Here is a 19,719-nt window from a genome sequence, read left to right as displayed (position 1 = left end):
TGCAGATTTGGAAATCCATGATCACCCCCATGTAACCATTGCCAAAACTGTCTAATCTCAAACCTGAGTGAAAATGCTGCAGGCAGCTCACACCCCCTCCATGTCCTGCGGTGAGGCACTTCTGGCAGGTAACGCGCACTCCTTCTGCAGTGGGAGCTGGTGGTGATGCTGGCCAGGGACTGAGTGCTGGAGGTCCATCGTTGCTTTCTGACAGACTGACAGAGAAAAATGAGAAGCTAGGCTTAAAATGGGTTTGGGTCTTGCTATAGCCTTATGTGCAGAAATATGTAACCGATACAAAAGAGCGATGAGTCAGGGCAGCTCCTTGAGAAGGTGACACGCAGTCGGATCCCTGCTGGAATCCTTGTACTGTCAGCAGCCAGAGAGGGACAGGCATAGCTGCAGAGGTAAAGCACTCTGCGCCTCAGCCCCACAGGCTCGGGGGATTACACTGGCTGAAACGGCTGCTCTCAGTTGTTATTTGAGGCTGTAGTACTCCCGCAGCACCTCTCCTCATACCCATAATAAGCAATTAATCTGAATTACGGAGGTCACAGCTCTCTTTTAGCCATGTCTGTGGTGCTACTGGAAGAATGCTAAAGCTTTATGCCCACCATATGCTTACAGGTGTTCAGAATAGTTGGGAAGAATGTTTAACCTGCCAATGTCCGTTGCAGATGCAAAGCCTGTCTCTTCTTACAGATTGTAGAGCTGATGTTTGTTTAAAATAGTCAAAGCATTGTTTTACCCTATTTAAAAACACATTGCTGGAGGTGCATAAGATATCCCTTTCCTCTGGTTGCTGTTAACTGACTTCGACTGAAGGATGTGCTTGACTGTACATCTGATTCCAGGCCATAGCCCAGGCACGATTTGTACCAATACCTCATAGGAATACAGGAGAGGAGTCAAAGCCTCCAATTCTGTATTTCCTTTTCAGTTTTCTATCACATCTGGCCACACCATGGCATCTAATATTTTCTTGATACCCAAGGGGATGTTTTTATCCTTATTAATTGTCTCTTTGCAGACCATCCTGCATGCTTGTGAACAGCGACAAAAGCTGATTGTGACAGCAAACATTTCATTATACCTTTCCTGGTATTTGTTGTGCTTCTCTAACTCATGTCAAAATTCCTTTCCCATACCTTGTAAAGTAGATAGTATGGCTGATTTCTTTCATACCTGTCAAAAAAGTGTCAAAGTGAGCTAATTGGTGACCTCAAGATTTGACGCAGCCTGGGCTGCAGTGATCATGCACTGGTGGAGTTCACAGTCCTGAGGGGCATGGGGCAGGCAAAAAATAAAGTCAGGACCCTCAATTTTAGGAAAGCAAAATTCCAGCTGTTCAGGGAGTTAGTCAATAGGACCCCCTGGGACACTGCCCTCAGGGACAAGGGAGCAGAACAGAATTGGCAGATCTTTAAGAATGCTTTCCATAGAGCGCAAGAGTTCTCAATCCCCAGGTGTAAGAAATCGGGAAAAGAAGGCAAGAGGCTGGCATGGATGAGTAGAGACCTGATGGGCAAACTAAAGGGCAAGAGAGAAATACACAGGCAGTAGAAGCAGGCACAGGTATCCCGGGAAGAGTACAGGGATGCTGCCCAGTTGTGTAGGGCTGGGGTTGAGAAGGCCAAGGCATCACTGGAGCTGAACTAGGCAAGGGACTCAAAGAATAATGATGAGGGCTTCTACATGTATGTCAGCCAGAAAAGGAAGGTCCAAGGAAGCGTATCCCCCACCCCGATGAGCAAGACTGGCAGACTAGTAACAACAGATGAGGAGAAGGCTGAGGTACTCAACAACTTCTTTCCCTCAGTCTTCAATAGCAGTCTCTCTTCCCACACCTCTTGAGCGGATGGACTGCAACACTGGTACTGGGGAAGCAAAGTCCCTTTCACTGTAAGAGAAGATCAGGTTCAAGATCACCTGAGGAACCTGAACATGCACAAGTTTATGGGACCTGATGAGATGCATCCCAGAGTCCTGAGGGAATTGTAGTTGCCAAGCCACTCTCCATGATACTTGAAAAGTCCTGGCAGTCAGGTGAAGTCCCCGGTGACTGGAAAAAGGGAAACATTGCACCCATTTTTTAAAAAGGTAGCAAGGAGGACCCTGGGAACTACCAACCCGTCAGCCTCACCCCTGTGCCTGGGTAGATCATGGAACAGATCCTCCTAGATGGAGGTACATGGAGGACAGGGAGGTGATTCGAGACAGCCAGCGTGGCTTCACCAGGGGCAAGTCCTGCCCGACAAACCTCGTGGCCTTCTATGATGACCACATCAGTGGAAAAGGGAAGAACTATGGATGTCAGCTATCTGGATGACAAAGTGGTCTTTGAAACGGTCCCCCACAACATCCGTCTCTCTAAATTGGAGAGGTATGGATTTGATGGGTGGACTGTGAGGTGGATGAGGAGTTGGTTGGATGGTGCCATCCAGAAAGTATGGTCAATGGCTCAGTGTCCAGATGGAGATCAGTGATGAGTGGTGTCCCTCAGAAGGCTGCTGTGGGAACAGTACTCTAATATCTTCATCAATGACATAGTGGGATCGCATGCACCCTCAGCAAGTTTGCAGACAACATCGAGCTGAGTGGTGCAGTTGACATGCCTAAGGGATGGGATGCCACCCAGGGGGACCTGGACAAGCTCAAGAAATGAGCCCATGTGAACCTCATGAAGTTCAACAAGGCCAAGTGCACGGTCCTGTACCTGGGTTGGGGCCACCCAGGTTTCAATACAGGCTGGGGGATGAGGGGATTGAGAGCAGCCCTGCTGAGAAGGACTTGGGGGTACTGGTGGATGAAAAGCTGCACATGAGCGGCAATGTGCGCTCGCAGCCCAGAAGGCCAACTGTCTCCTGGGCTGCATCAGAAGCAGTGTGGCCAGAAGGTCGAGGGAGGTGATTCTGCCCCTCTACTTCGCTCTGGTGAGACCCCACCTGCAGTGCTGCATCCAGCTCTGGAGCCCTCAGTGCAGGAAAGACATAGACCTGTTGGAGAGGGTCCAGAGGAGGGGCACAAAAATGGTCAGAGGGATGGAGCACCTTTCCTGTGAGGACAGGCTGACAGAGTTGGGGTTGTTCAGCCTGGAGAAGAGAAGGCTCCAAGGAGACCTTATAGCTGCCGTCCAGTACTTCAAGGGGGCTTATAATAGAGATGGGGACAGACTTTTTAGCAGGGCCTGTTGAGATAGGACAAGGGGTAATGGTTGTAAACCAAAAGAGGGCAGATTTAGACTAGATATCAGGAAGAAATTTTTTGGCATGAGCGTGACACTGGCACAGGTTGCCCAGAGAGATGGTAGATGCACCATCCCTGGAAACATTCAAGGTCAGGTTGGACGGGGCTCTGAGCACCCTGATCTAGTTGAAAATGTCTCTGCTCACTGCGGGGGGCTGGACTAGATGACCTTACAAGGCCCGTTCCAACCCAAAGATTCTATGATTCTGTCAAAATTCACTTTTTAATTAGGTGGCCACCTTGAGCTCTTGCTAGCAAGACCAGCACTGGTTCTGGACACCTGGGTGTTTTGTGTCCTTTAGGCTGCCGGGAGTTATGTAGCTCTGTAAAGGACTGTAGGAGCAGAACTCAGTACACAAGATGTTGTACAAGTAATGCAGTTTTCTAAAGCACAACCTTATGATGTTTTTATTTGATTTATGTCTTGCTGTTCTTTCCTGTTTTCTGAGCATTATGTTCATTTTTATAACAGAGTCCTTAGGTTGTTTGGATGTCTTTAGGGTGGAAGTGAGTTCATAGTTCTTCCAGTTTTGATCAGGTTCATTATTTTTCTTCTTGAGCTTATTATTTTTTAGTCCACTGTGTATTACTTCACATTTGTGAATATTTCATGCAGATACAAAGCAGATGGAAAGTTTTCTAAACTTGAGTAGGAGAGACAGAATCATTTCACCCACCTGCTAACCAGTTGGTGAGGCTGTGGTCTGAAAGGGCTTATTAATTGTTGTTTCTTTTGTGTGGGAAAAAGTGGGTAACCCGAGTCACACAACTGGAAATACTTTGTATACACTACACTACAAATCTTAAATGGACTCATAACACTTAATTTTCTGTATCTTTTTCTTTCTCTTCACTTATTTATATTTGTAATTTTTTTAAATTTATGTTTCTAATTCTGATCTTTTTATAACATATATGATGGCTCTCTAGAGTTACAATGTATTTTATCATTTTATGTATATGAATCTTACTCTTACACAGCCTCCTGGAAAAATGTATTTAAAACACAGTGTATAATTAGAAATATATTTAAAGCATTTCTGTGTCCCAAAATGAATTAAACTGTTGGAGGATAGTGTGACCTTGAGGTATAAGGGTTCTGATATGGGATTCAAGCTATCTAAGTATTATGGCAGCTTTCTTATAGTTGCTGTGTATGTTCACATCTGTGATGTAGGTGTGACTAAAGGCTCTTAGCCTTCATGAACCTGCTATGAAACAGGAATAGCCAAGTTAATCCACAGCCTCTGCCAAGAAAAAGCATTTAAAAAAAATTGAAAAACATTTCTAATTCCAACACATGATTTTTAGAAATTCTGAATTTCTGCCAGGTCTGTGATTGACTTCAAAATTGAGAAGGATTCCACACAACAAACCAGCCTGCTTCCGTATTTGCTTTTGTTTCGATATAACCTTTTGTTAAAGTGAAAGTCAGTGTCAGGTATTGCTGCTATTGTCTCTTTACACTACAATCACATATTTATGAGAGGAGGAAAGAAATTATATTGTAAACAAGGGGAGAAAACCACCTGAGAATTCAGGATATGTCTTTATTAAGTGGTCTGTAACCATTTTTTGTGTGTTTATAGCTGTATTAATAGCTATATCTAAGGGCAAGAATTGCAAGAGTTTGTCTCGTATATCGAATGCATAAAATAAACAGCTGATAGTCTTCCTTGTAAAAAAGATCATTATTTTACGAGTTGCTCAGAGTTAACAGCTGACAAATTTGTTAGTTTCTTTGGGCCTTCGCAGAAAATGCTACTTACTTTGCATTGCAAATTGAGAGGAGGATCTCAGAGGAAGGAGATTTTAATGAGACATTTATCATTCAGTATCTTTATTCTCAGTTCACATCTAGCCCAAGCATCTAACATGGAAAGTCATTATCACATCTTACTGCTTTACAGGAAGTTGTGTAAAATTATCTGGTGATTTTTGTCCACTTACCAATATTATGCTGGTAGTGTGGTGTGAAACGGTTTTCAGTTTGGAAATGCCACTATCAAATATTTTGCAAAATCAGTTGGTCCTTGTTTTTGGAAAATGTCAAAGCATCATCCATTTCAGGATGCCATAAGGCAGCTGTCTTACTGAGACTTTTTAAATAATTGCTTTGTTTAGCTAACTTTTCTGTCTCTTGGAAAATTTGAATTACCTTCCTCGCAGGAGGATTAATTAGCAAGTTTGCCCCAAATCTTTGAAGATTAAGGTGTTACAGGTTAACCAGCAGTCGTTAATAGGATTTAGCATCTGTGTCTTCTGGCACGGAGCTACCTTTAACATGAAATGCATGGAAAAGAGCGAGCTTGTTCAACAAAGGCAGTAAATGACATTAAAGCCATTTGATTTCGTAAACAGGCAGGATGCAAGGCTGGCTTTCGCGCACTTTGCAGACTCCTCTCTCTGCTCTCCAATTACTGCTTGTGGCATCAACCAGCCAAACTGCTTTCCAGTCCGTCCTTGAGTTTAAGATAATTTCAAAAGATTAAAAGTCGGAATCTGTGTTCTCGTATATAGAGGCTTCTGAAGCAAAGTTTTATTTTGTAATTTCAAGTACTCAGTGTACCAGTTTGCTCTGGATAATATAATAAAAGTTACATGTTGCAAAATGTGAGGAGTTATGTCTGCCTTTTGTTTTCAGTTTGTTAAAGGATTTCTGAATAGATGTACAAAGTGAAAGGCTGATTCTAAAATAGGGAAACCAAATCATATTTTTAAAGAAATAATGCTGCTTATCAAAATTAAAAGACATTTTAAATTATATTTATGCTAATTTCAAAACGAAAACCATTATGCATATTAACTACTCACCTTTTAGGTGTGTAGAACTTAAATAAAATGCAAGGCCAAATTTCTGTTTTCCAGAATAAGGTACCTCGTCAAGCTCAGTCAAGTTATTTTTGATTTGCAATAAAGAATATGCACTTTTCTTTGTGTTTATGAATGACAATTAAGGTACATGGATAAAACCTCTTAAGATTTTATTGGAGGCTCTGGATCTGAAGTTTGCAAAATGTGTAGTTGCCTTCCTGGAACTCCACTCAGAGGCCTGAGACTGCATATCCCATACTAGTATACAAATTTTAAATCTTTCATTAATTTCCATGTTCCAGTTCTGTGATGAGGAAGCAGCATGCCTGACTACAGGTATTAAAAACAAAAAAAAAAAGTTTAATCTGTAAACAGTAATGTGAATTTTTTTTTTTAAATCCCCAAAATACACCATTTTTGGTAATTCATGACACTGTGTAACTGTATTGGAAAAAAAACCCACAACAAAAAATGCATTATTTCTGGACTGTGCTACAGCATTGGAGGTAAATTTTGTTTCAGATCTCTTTTATGTCTTACAAGTTCTCCATTTAAATATAAGTTCTTCCAGTATTGCTATATCTAAGGCTAGAAAAACAAGAAAGCCACTTACTTTCAGAAAAAGCATAGTTGGAATTCTTTTAATATAGTCCAGGAAATTTAGGAGGTCAGGGTCAGCTACTCTTCCTGATGGAAATTTGAAGGTGTTCAAAAATGTGCATGAATAATTCCTTATACATTCTTTCATGTGTTACCAAGTTGTTGACAACTCTATCCTGATTTTCTTGAATTTGATGGTTTTTTTGAATTACTCACTGCAGTACTTTCCTCAAGCAGTTTTTAGCCTACCTGTTATTTGCGAGTAGTTGATTGCAAGTGTTCACTGCTAAACATTTGCTTTCTTGGCTGTCTTTGTGGCACTCTCCGTGGTGTCAAGCATGTTTGCTCTCAAACGTCCAGGGGCATCATTTGCAATTTAAAATTTGGAGTTCGCTTCTCACAAAGTTTGTTTCTACTTAAAATCTGATGATTCAGCGGAAAATCTCTAGTATGCTAGCTTGGTAGGATATTTGCGAAAATTAAACTCAGTAGGAGCAGCAAACAGGTCAAATAAAAAATTCAGGCTGCTCCATTATGCAGCATAATTCAAGCCCTGTTTTTACAGTAATGTTTGCAACAAAGCAACTATTTGTGTTGGCTGAACATTTTGTTGAAAAGTTCCCTTTTTCTTGCCATTCAGGTCGGAAGGTTTCAGATGCTTGACATGTATCGCTGACCTGCCATAATATTGCTTGTTTGCTTCTCCCTGGTAGGAACTTTCAGGCTGGAGGACTGAAGGAAAGAGCTTTCAGTTTTATTCTGCGCGTTTCAGGGAGGGCTTACGCTTTGTGGTTGCCCAGGCATTGACAACAGGGTCCAGCTTTGGCCAAACGCTGCGTAATGCAAGCCTACCCGTGAATTTTTTATCCCTGTTCAAAACCCACTAGCGATATAATCTGTGTCCTAAAATGGACTGCTTGCTCTAAAAGAATTCAAGTAATGTAAGCCTACAACACTTTAGGCCTCTTTCTGAAGTCTGTTAAACGTAAAATAGTGAACTTAAGTTGGAGGGAACTTAACTACAAATCACAAAGAAAAACGGAAGATGACAGTAAATGATACTGCTGGGTGTCTAATCATACTTTGAATTGCACGGGGAATCCAGGAGTTCAACCAAGAAGTTTGTTAGGGACTTCGGTTAGTGTGCGTGCTAGAGAGAGAGAAGCCCTGTTTTCACCTGCCTTTTCCAGCAGCCATTAATAGCGTGCCTGAGGCAGACACGACTCAACCGTTGCTCCTTCAGAGTTAAAAGTCACTGGGGCTCCCTGTTAACGTAGACAGTAAAACATCTATTTGCACTTTCGCACCTCTAATTTGACTCCCCTGGTGAAACTCCGACAAGAATTCACAGCAGACCGAGTTGGGTACGGTATAATTTAAATAGTAACGCAGCCCGACCAGCGTGTGTCCTGATCACGAGCGTTTGCTGTGATTCCAAGGGAGTTTGTTCTGCTGTTGGCAGCTCGATGTGCCGGGTTAACGACGAGAAGCCCTCGTTAGCGTTAATGGTAATTCTGCGCTGGAAATGCTGGAGAAAGAAACTGCACCGAGCTGCTGCCTGATGCCACGAATGCTGTAGCTGTATGTAGAAATTCATAGTGCGGCCAAATGTGAGATGTAAGAGCAAGTCATACATGGCACATGGTAGATGGAAAGAGCCAGAAAAGCATTTTAAAAGCTCTCTGAGGCATTTTTCTCTCCCTCTTTTAAAGAGCCTATAGACTGTCCTAACAATAATGACTGGTTGTCGTTAAGGGTCTGTCTCTGGGCCAGCTATGAATCCCAGGAAATGGCCACATGATGTCTGCAGCTTAAAAGCACAGCTTAAGCTGTATTATAAGAAAAAAAAAAAATTTCAGCAACTTGCTGGTATTTTTTGCCTTCAGTGGTTTGGGGCGGGGGGGAAGTAAACTGAGGAGCACTGATACAACCAGGTATATGATTTATTACCCCACCAGGATGCTGAAAAGATATAAGCCCCTTGAAAAGCATTTTCTGAGGGGCAGTTAAAGGAGTAGGAAAGACTGGAGGACTGACCTATGGTGCAGTTGAAATTTTATTTGCTCATTATCCTAGAGGAAGCTGTGGTAAATTTTTTGCCGACAAACAGCACAGAGCTAGAAAATAAGAAGTCCAGGGTGACATTTAGAGAGATGTATCATTTTGCAGCAGGCCATCAGCCTCGCCTGCATTCTTCTCCCCGTTGGTTATTCGTATTACCCCTCTTCATTTCTCCAGCTCTCTTTTGACTTCAAAGAGTAGTCACAACCTGCTGATTCTGAGAGTGTGCAAGCATGATATGAAGCCCCTTGGGAAAAGCAAATGTGCCACCTTAAGAGGTGAATTGTGTTTTAGGGACTATGTTACAGATTTTGCTAAGGGTACCTTAAAAATGAGCATGAAGATGTGAAACTCCAAAGATCCTTATCTTTAAGGTCCAGGGATAATCAAGTAAACACAATGACTCTACTTCTCCTCAGCATGTCATTTATTTACCAGTGTCCTGTTGATAGCCATGTATACTTATGATTCTGCTTGCTGTAGGAGATGAAACTAAAATTTGCTTTCTGTGCCACCTGTTGTTTTTTGGGTTATTTTTTTCTTTGAATAGGAGATAACCTTCTTGTTAGACCAGAATTCTGTGCTTGCCATAATCATAAAGCATATAGGATTTGTGTTCAAACCAGGCCTGGCTCCCTCCTTGGAAGCAATTTCACTTTACAAAATGAGCTCATAATTACCTAAAATTTGCCACAGGAATTTACTTTATGTTTTTTAAATGCTTTCCCCTTTGAAAGAAACTGGCTGTGGAAGGGGAATTCCAGATTTAAAAACTGAAGGTTGGTTGTGGTGTTTGGAGGAAGGGATGGAAAAAGAGAGGCTACTGCAATACGAAGCCCACGGTCATGTGTGCACAATTCCTCTGTGTATTTGCAGAATACCACCCTTCATGCAGAAGAAATGGCAGGACATTTTCCTTTTATTTGTCTCAGTTCCTGGATTCTGCAAGTTAATGCATCCCTTTCTCGCCAGGCAGCAGCTGACCAGAGGCAAGGTTTCCATGCCAGATTGGGAAGGGTTCTAATGATGTTTTCGGTGGTCTTTGTCGTTACTATATGGTGCAGCACAACTTTCCCTGTGTTGTGACAAAAAGCTGTGCTAATGATAACAAACTATAGTTCTCCCTGCTACTGCGGAAGACTCAAAGGTTAATTCCAACTGTTAACATAATGGGCACATCCAGAGAAAGCTTTCGGCAACAGGGCATTTTGTAACTGGCATCATGCTGTTAAATTTGTCTCTAACTTGGGTCTTGCTGATTTTTTAAGGGCACCACATGTCAGTAAATACAACGTGGTAGATTAGATAGATATACACGCAGTCAGGATGAACAGGATAGAAAGTCTTTCCACAACAGTTGAAAGATAACACGATGGGGTATATCATAGTTGGTCAAAGCAACAAAATAAAGAGTTCAAAAAAAAAAAAAAAAGGAGGGGAGAGAAGAAAGGAAAAGACAGAGGGAAGTGTTCTATTTCAATTCCCCTGAGCAAACATGTAATTTCCATGATTTCTTTTTAATGACTCTCTTCTGAAGCTAGTAGGTACTGATTTATGAAAAGCTGTAAAAGATCAGGTGGAACCCTGCAGGACGTCGTTTACAGCTGCATGGATTGCAACCCATCTAATTTGTCTGGTAAAGTGTGAGCTCATGGCGCACATCACCCAGACCATAAATTTCATGTTCAGACCTTCTGTCTAGGGGCTGGGTCAGGGGAAAAAACTGCCGATGCGTGCAGATGCTCTGAAAGCCCAGCTTTCCCTTGGTGCATGCGAGGAGACATCACAGACTCTTCGCAGTGAGACGAATTCCTGTGCATTGATAAACTGTCCAGATGTCCTCTCTGAGGAGGAAAGTAACCAATTTTTGTTTGGAATCCTACAAGGAGAAAAATGATACTTTACAGTGCTGGTTATTCTGAGGTCACTTGCATTAAAATTAGGTCATATTTTTTGTCCCGATGATGCTTTGATCCAAGTAATAAACATAAAAGCTCTTTTGGGCCACTCTAATTCCTAATCCTAGAGACCTGTTCTATTTCCACTTGTTTGTACTTTTTTTTTTTTTTCATTAGTGATTCTTGAGTCAGGCCTTGTTTTATTAGATTTAAGTTGAAAAGACATGCTAGGCTGGAAAAAAAATTTATTCATGCTTTATCACTAAGAACAGTTCATAAATACTCTTAATAAATGTCTTGGGATTCCAGACGCTATACCCAGAAAACTATAAATAAAAAGCTTTGGCTCTTCATGGGACAAACAGTAGTCAGGGAGATGCTGGCTGTACAGCTACTGAATAAAAATATCCTGGGCCTTATTATCAAACCCGAGCCTTTAACTGGAGGGTGTTTAAACCTGTGTATCACATAAGTGCCCAAGATCTGTTTTTAGCGTGAGAACACTAACCTGAAGTGCGCTGCATCTTCTGTCCTCAGCTCAGTCTTTGTGTCAGAGCAGCTGTGCTGTGCTTTCCCTTTACAAAAGGTTAGTGTTTTGGGGGCCCAGCAGGCTTCTGGTGTCTTCTATCACTTTCCTTTCCATCTACAGCTGTTCCCAGGACATGAGGTCCGTAGTTGGTGCCAGTGATTGTGGTCATTTGCAGCAGCTCCTTGTCCTGGCTGGGCTCTGGAGGGAAGGCCAGGAGGCAAAAGGTGTCCCGTCAGGGATTGTGCTGCTCTGAGAGCTGGTGGAAATTGATGGTGAATCTACAGCAGTTATGTCCATTTGTGGTTTTGAAGTTAAGATTTTCAAGCATCTAATGAGCTCCTTAATTATGGCCTGCAATCCCAGAAGGGAAGAAGATATTAAAATAATCTTCTGATCCCAAAAGAAGTCAGCTGATTGATAACAACTGCCAAAACATCAGAAGTAAAAGATGCTGTTTAATGTAGCCAGTACCAAGAGTTACTGTGTCGCAAAGCTATATTGTTCTTTCCTCCAAAGGTAAAAGGTAGAAGTCTCAGTGTAACCAATGTGGTATCTCCTGATTCCAGCGCAAGTCAGGTGTACTGCAGGGGTATGCTGTTGTTGGGCTGCTGATCTTGATGCATCTTAATGAAGACTTACGTTGGGACTGAGAAGTTTTGTTTGGATTTTCTAGCCTGCTTATGAGCTTAAATTCACTGGTATTTAAACACCTTGTTCTCTTTGGTGCCTTTACGGTCTCTCCCTTTATGTTTCTTCCAATGGTCAGAGATGACTTGGGTTTGAGGTGAAGAGGATGTTTTACAATCCAGATCAGTTCTCCAGTACTGGTGGCTGTCACCTACCCGTTACACTGCATAATCACTGCCTTTAAATTACGGTGTTAGTCTAACCTCTTCTCATTTTCACTTCTTTCCACTGACAATAGTCACTTCAGATGGATTCAGCTGTAGCAGCCGGGCTCCTGTGCAGGTGATGTTTCACTAGAGCCACAGGGAAAAAGAATTATAGGGCTTAAAATAGACTATGAAGTTGTAGTGATAACTGCTTTGCATATCCTCTAGTTCAGTCTCCAGTGCTCATGAGTAGCACCAACGGAGTAGCATAGCTAAGTACATGCTTAGCATTAAGCCTGAGATAGACACCCATAATGTACTTTACTTAAAATAGAGCACGTATGTTTCTGAACGGGGATAAAAAGTCGTCCAGTATAGACATATGTATGTCAGTGGAGGGAAAAATGCAGAAATATAGTCAATGTCTCTATTAATATCTTAGTTGAGAAAGTCATTGTACTAATTGGCACTGAGAGAGGAGGGTTATTAGAATTAGTAAGATGTCTTGTCAGTAGAACTGATTGTATTGCTATTCAGGGGGCTTCTCACACCTCTTTCTTACAATAAGATAGCAAGTCAGTGAGAAGGAACAGGTGAGAACAGGGTCATCACCTCTCTGAGAGCTGGGTGTCTCCTCCAGTCTTTGCCTGGAAGGCCTGTTTCAGAGAGGACAAACTCCATGCCTGGAAACGCACGTGTGTCTCCATGGACTGCAGCAATAATTCAGAAAACTAGCTGGGCCTATTTGTGATATTTTTAGATGGCTAAAATGAGGTATGGTAGAGCCTGACTCAAGTGACCATGGGGGACGGCTGGCATTTATCTTTAGTCTCAATGCTCTCAAATAAGAAGCCACAGTATGCTCTCAAGACCATGAAAACAAGAGTCTTCATACCAGACAGAACTAAATTTCTGGATCAATATGGGAGCAGCCATTTCTGCCATTTGCAGTATGCAAAATACAGCGTCAACTGCAATATATTCCTTCTTGTTAAAAAATTATATATTTAATCAATATTTTGAGATGGACTTTTTTTTTCTCAATAGCTTATAGGCAGACTTATATAGATGGAAAAAAGGTTTAAATGGGCAAAGAAGCAAGGACATATGTTTTGTTTGATTCCTTGGTTTTGTTTGTTTCTTACTGGTTTCTTCATTGTTTTCTAAGTAGAGAACTTGGATGCACATCCTGTCAGTTCAGCATCCTTCATGAGCACCAAGTTAATTTCAAATTATTTAATTCACACTTCTAATTTGTTTGTATGATATCCTTACAGAAGTTTCAGTCTTAGAGTGAGCATCAATTTTAAACTGGGCATGGAAATTGCATGTTACATTTGGCTAAGTGTATTTGATAACAAATTTCCTCATTCCTGTCTCTGCATACTGCAGAATGCAAGTCTCGTGCAGTTGCAATTGTCTCACAAATTCACTTAACATTTGAATTTTAGACTTGATAAAATTTTTTTAAAGCCACTAGTGTCTTATAATTTGTGCTTCTAACCTAATAGCAGCATTTAGGATTTTTTCAGTGGGCTGCAATACTTGGAACATTTGATATGTATAAATTCTCCAACACGCTCGACTTGGAGTCTAGAATGTGCATCATTTGTGTGTTGTTTGGGACTAGGTGAATCATATAAATATAATCTAAATTAGGCTTGTCTTTGCTAATGCTTCACACATTAAATTATAATGTAACAATACACTTCATGAATTGGTGATGCTTCAGTGATTTAAACTTGGGCATGAGAAGCTGGAGCTCTTAAGCAAGATGATTACCCAGCGTTCGTCAGAGCTGCCAGCTTTGTGGTGGCCTCAGCAGCACGTAAGTTCCACAGACAAACAGAAAAGCTGTGTCGAGGCTGGAAGCTGCTGCTAATGCCAGTGCTAAGTTAGACACAAATCCATACATATCCCTGCTCCCTAACTTTCATCACGTTCTTTTTTATTTCAGGCCATCAAATCTTCTTCTGGACCAAAGCAACATTGATATTTCAGCCTTCCGCACGACAGGTGATTGGCTCAATGGTTTTCGGACAGGACAGTGCAAAGACATTTTCACAGGCGTGGAGTACAGTTCCTGTGATACAATAGCCAAGATTTCTACCGAGTAAGTTTGAATTGACTACAGCTCTTCATCATTGGTTGTTGCTGGAGGTACAAGTTTAAACACGAGTAGCGTTTTTTATACGGAGCTTCCGGTTTTTAGCTAAAATAGTCTTACATTTAAAGAGGCAAATGTAAATGATGGTTGTAGTTGCAATACACGTGCAGGAAACCTAGATGCTCTGGTGACTGTTTGAAGGCCATAGTCCCATAGCTTTTTCTTACTGATGACAAGGAAATTCCCAATATCTTCTGGTACAGTAGCACTGTGCATCATCTGGTACACCAGCATCCCTTTCTTTCACTCCCAGTTTAGGAATTTCTCTGTTGATTCTTTATGTTCTGCCTTTTATATGGGGGTTTCCCCACAGCTGGCACGTGCCAATCTTTTTCTTTATTGCCCATCCCATATTCCATCAAACCAGGTGAGACAGAGCAAGCTCTTTGTAGCTGCTTTCCTCCTACACGCTAATAATTATTGAGGAGCTGAACTCACTCCTGCCTCGAGTTTTGACATTTAAACATGCTAAACTTTGAACTTTACAGCTTGCAAGCTTATTGCATTTAAATGCAATCTGCCTTCGTTCTTGTGATAAGGGAGAGTAGGGTCCTCTCTGCACCTGAAAAGGCATCAAGCACGGTTATGAACTTACTGACAAAGGAAATCTTGATTCCCCGTTGGGCTAGCTGGATACACGGCAAGTTATGAAGAAGTAAGCAGCAGCTGCGGTACCAATTAAACACATCAATGCCGGTAATTAGTGTATTATTGCAACTATAAATAGGCTGCTAATGGCTTTTTATAACAATTAGCCTTTGGGGACAGTGCAGAAATCCACTAGGAATGCCCAGTTTCCTGTGAGCCACTGGTTAATTAGCCTTTCACAAGTGTTAAACCACTTCTGTGTTGCACAAGGAACAAAGAGACTGGACAACCTGGAGAAACAAGAGCTGAAAACAGGGTAGATGCCAGCAGCTTGGCCACCTCAACACCAGAGCTCAGAGGACCACTCAGAGGGCTCAGCACATGATAGCGAGATGTCGGCACCACTCAGGAAAAGTGGTCAGGCTGATAAGGGGATGGAGATGTTAGTGAGGCTCAGGATCGCAGCTGGCCCAGAAGTAAACCCCTTGCCCCTAAATCCCAGTGCCTGTATTGCTGGAGAACATTGTTTTGTTGTCTTTTCTTCCAGGTAAGCAAACACAACAAGGCTAAATGACTTCTTACCCTTTTTTTGAGGCTTCCTGCTGTTTTCACACAATGGCTTTCAGTATTTTTCGTACCAGGACTTGTGTTTCAGGAAAATCACCATGCCTGGAGGCTCCTCCAGAGCAAGTTGGTTGCTGTTTGCTCACATCGGTGCTAGGAATCACAGAGACAGTATGCTCACTCACCCAATACATCTGCTCTTTTTTTCCAGGGATGTGAAGAAAGTCGGCGTTACAGTTGTGGGGCCTCAAAAGAAGATTGTTAGCAGTATCAAAGCTCTAGAAACTCATACAAAGAACAGCCCTGTTCCTGTGTAAGGTACCAAAATGATGTTGCTCAGGAAAGAAAGAAAGAGAAAATTTGCATCACAGGGCAGAAGTGATGGCTGATAAACGGCAGAATTTAAAGGAGATCTTTGCAACAGCTTTGGAAAAATGGTTGAAATTTCAAACCCACTAAGACACTCAAATATTGAGTCTAAATGCCTTAAAAATAGGAGCGAACTTGTTTTCTATCTGTTAATCCTAAAGGGTGGGTGCTCTTGACTGACTGTTAAATTTCAATTTAAGTAAATTTCAAAAGAAAAAAATATGTAAAAAATCCTTCCAAGTAAAAAACAGTGATACTAAAACCTATAGCCATTTGAATATTAAGTGACTGAATAACACAAAAACCCCATGGACGTAAAAGCTGTGTATTTGATCTATACAGCAAACAAGAAGAAAGAAAGACTTGCAGTATTTTTATACAGAAGAGATCTGTAACAGGTATTTTATTTCTTTAAAAGCAAGGAAAATAGAGGACTATACCTCACTACCTGTCTGGCCATATTTACTATAATGTCATTGTAACATGCTATTCAACTTCAGCAAGGAACACGGAAATAAAGTTTGTAGTGACTTTGAGTTAGTTGACAAAAGATTTTTGCTATTATGTTAGCTTCCCTAATTGTGTTCATTTAAATAGAAACAAGTCTTAATTTTTAAAAGACTTATTTATTTCCTTTGTGTTTTTTCCATTATTGTTTATATTTATGCTTAAATACCTTAACCTGGCTGTATTATTGCCAAGTGCCAAATGTTATCAAAACTTCATTTTTCAACCTGAGAAATTGTCTGAGGGTTAATTACTAGATTATTTTATACTCATAACATCATATATGACACACAGAAGGAAACAAAGATGGTCTTTTTTTCCAGCTCTGTCACTAGACAAAGCATCTGGACTTGTTGAGATTCCTTCCGTTGGCTGTGAGTGGTATTTTGACCCTGGCTTGAGTTCTGGCAGAGTTGTGTGTGTATTGATCTCTAGATCAGTACCTGGCCCAGGCAAATACATACATCTCATCTACGTCCCAAAGGCCTGCTTCCCTGTCAAAATAAGGACCTCTGTTCTTGGGTGGTGGTGAGGTGGGAGACTTGCCTAGCAAACATTAGAAAGAGTCAGGGTTGCATCCTGCATTAACTGAGGATGCTTTCTAGGTTCCCTGGGGAGTGGTCCACTTCTGGCTTTCCATCTGGCAGGCCCTGCTCCTGACGCTGAGACCTGGCAGGTAGGTGTACCACCATGTGGGCAGTTGCTGGTAGTTACACTGAGATGGCGACCTGCAGCCACCATAAGTGCATAGTTTAAAAGGATGACGTAAGCTTGTGAAATGGGACTGTTATGCAATTTTACCTAAGCCTGAGCTAGAAGACATCTGTCCAGGCGCTGCCATCACGCAGGAGCCTTGCTTTTTGGCACAGGTTACTTAGGCACCCATTCCTTTAAAGAAAGCAGAAAGGAGCCTGTTTTTAGGGAGAGCATTCATATTGCCCCATAGAAAAAGGAGCCTGGAAGGTTGGATTTGAGAGTCCTCCCCCATCTTCAGCATCTTCCCAATAGCGAGCTCTTAAGCTGCTGCTGTGGAGCACGTTGGTCCCAGTTCTGAGCGGACACGACTCTTCTCTCTGAAAATGAGTGGTCTAAATCTCAGTGCGAGGCGTTTCTTGTGCTATGTACAGACGAGCTTCTTAACGCTTTAGATGCGACACCAGGCACGCAGACATTAGGCTTTGGGCACTGGTGGAAACCACTCTGATTCCCAGCTTGCCGTGCTGGAATCGAAGCCTGATTCTGATGAGTAACAGCAAGTCCCTGAAAGTCCAAGACTGTGTGAGAGGCAGATGACTATATAACGCGCTGCGTTTCGCTGTGTGTACAAAGCAGGTAACTAGTCGTTCGTTCTTTGTTGTATCGGTTTGGGTCTTGAAGTTCCTTGTAGCGTAAGGGCACGTAAGTAAGGGAAGAACCAGTTCCTAGGATTTGTGTGGCTGAATGAGCTTCTGAATTGTTCTTCATGGGTCCAGGACTTTTAAAATGTGGAGGCACAACGTTTATCACACATTGCTAAACAGAAGGAGAGTTAGAGACTTTTTAATGAGTGCTGTCAGTGAGCAAGCTGTAAAGGACTGGATTTGAAACACACTCGCAGGGTAATAATTACTAATATTTTCTGAAAGAAAAATAAATGGGTTTTAAAGTAAGTTGAAATAAAAAATGAAAACTGGAAGAAAATGAAAATAAAGCACTTAAGATGTAAAAGAACACTTCTCCTTATCTGCCACAATCTATCGTGAAATGCAGCACGCTGAATAGAAAAGCTGTATTTTCCATTGCTTTGTTCGCTCAGAATCTTTCTTTTCTTCAGTTTGAGGTTGCTCTGAATCAGACATCTGTAGTGAATTTGAGTCACCAAAATCCATTCGCAGACATTGTCTGTGTGGGGACAGCTTTTTATAACATATTCCTTGTGACATTTCTCTTCAGCTTCATTTAGCTGCTGGAGAGTGGGAGCGAGAGGGCTGGGGCGGGGGAAGACATCTTGTGAAATGCCTCTGAAAACACAGAACTGGTTCTTAGAATTTTAGATGAGACTGAAAACTTTGCACCAACCACCCTCAGTTTTCTCTTAGTATCATCTCATGTTCCTTGCCCACTGTTTGAGCATGCTCAGCATAAAAGATTAAATCTCACTGATGCTTGGGAAAAAAGAAACTCAGTTTTGCTTTTCTTTGCTATTAGGAGTAGAGAGTTTTAAAATAACATTTAGTTTTCTCTCCCTGTCAGAAGCTGATTTGTACTGTAAGTGGCCTCTGTTGCAAGCATCCTATACTCCCTGTCCCCGTGTACATATGTATACATAGCAGTGTACAATTCTTCATTGTGGAGTAGAGATACTAGAATTCGTGTGGCCATCTTCCTGTACAGAACTTGCATCGGTCATCGACATCAAGCAAAATGCAACTACTCATAAAATGACATGCCGTATTATTGGGTTTGTATCTTTAAATATAGTTTTGATTTTATTTATTTCTGTTAACATATCTAGTTTTGTGCTGTTACTTAGCATTCAATAAGCAATGTATAGATGTGATATGATTGGCAATATGTATTTACGTTAACTTGTATTTCAAAGCATTACTTACTCATTTAGATTATATATTGTGCAATTGTAGATGGCCTCTTACTAATGTAAAATGATTTGTAGTGGAAACATTTATATTTTTATAATAAACATAATGAAAGTATTTTTTACATACGGGAATTCTGAGGTGATTGCTTGGAGGACAAAGTAAATTTATCTGATTAGAAAAGTGTGATAAAATTGTAATTAAATATGGATAAATTCTGAGTGTTAAAGCATGGGTTCAGAGTGAAAGCTAGATATTACCTATATTATCTATTAAAAGAAACAAGTAGTGCAGGTTTTAACTAGATAAACCAGCATTTGTGCTCAACTGACTTCTATCAGTCAAAGACTTCACTTTCTCCATGGATATGGGACAACACTGTCTACTACAGCCTGCCTATGGGATATTGAAAAAGCTGTCATTTATTTTAGTTGTGTCAAGTATTTCCAAACTTTTGCTTTTTTTCCTCCCTTGCCAGTGGACCTCTTTGCATCTTATTACTATGTTGAATCCAGTAGAAGATGTACTTTTCAACAAAATAAAAAAGCCCACCGCTTACTGTAATTTAACCCCATGATCATTTCTTGCCTCTGAGTATCTGTATTAGATAATATTTTTCTCCTGTTTTGTTATGTCCCTACCTAGTTGTTTCTGTATGCTTTCATACATTTCAATGTCTGAAAATGCCAACAGACAACACAACTTTGCATCTCAGGAATTGTCTTCCTAGAAAAACAGGAGTGGTTTGCATGTTCTCCAGTTACTTAAGGAGTGAAATTACAGGATCTTTCTGTACCATAAATGATTTTGCATGCTTTTGTATATTACTGTGCTTACTGATGCAAAACAATGAATGATATACCTGCCCTGGAGTCTGTAAGTTGATAAACTTTATGGACGTGGATGTAGCATACTACTTTTTTGGCATTTTGTCTTGGTATCTTCAATAGAAAGGGGAATTGCTGAA

At 41.2% G+C, this 19,719-nt stretch overlaps 1 protein-coding gene across 1 annotated transcript in view; it reads left to right on the top strand.

Moving 5' to 3' along the window:
- Window positions 1–15,909, top strand: part of EPHA3 (EPH receptor A3) — a gene marked incomplete at its 5' end in the record, with an annotated part of 58,911 nt that extends 43,002 nt beyond the window's left edge. The window contains 2 exons of the mRNA XM_010282222.1: window positions 13,939–14,094; window positions 15,512–15,909. Of these exons, the coding sequence (XP_010280524.1) occupies window positions 13,939–14,094; window positions 15,512–15,617 (262 nt within the window). The remainder of the gene's footprint in view (window positions 1–13,938; window positions 14,095–15,511) is intronic.
- Window positions 15,910–19,719: the final 3,810 nt, after the last annotated feature.

This window comes from Phaethon lepturus, unplaced genomic scaffold, assembly GCF_000687285.1.
Source record: "Phaethon lepturus isolate BGI_N335 unplaced genomic scaffold, ASM68728v1 scaffold332, whole genome shotgun sequence".
NCBI classification, from domain to species: Eukaryota; Metazoa; Chordata; class Aves; order Phaethontiformes; family Phaethontidae; genus Phaethon; species Phaethon lepturus.
This window is presented reverse-complemented; position numbering and strand designations above follow the sequence as displayed.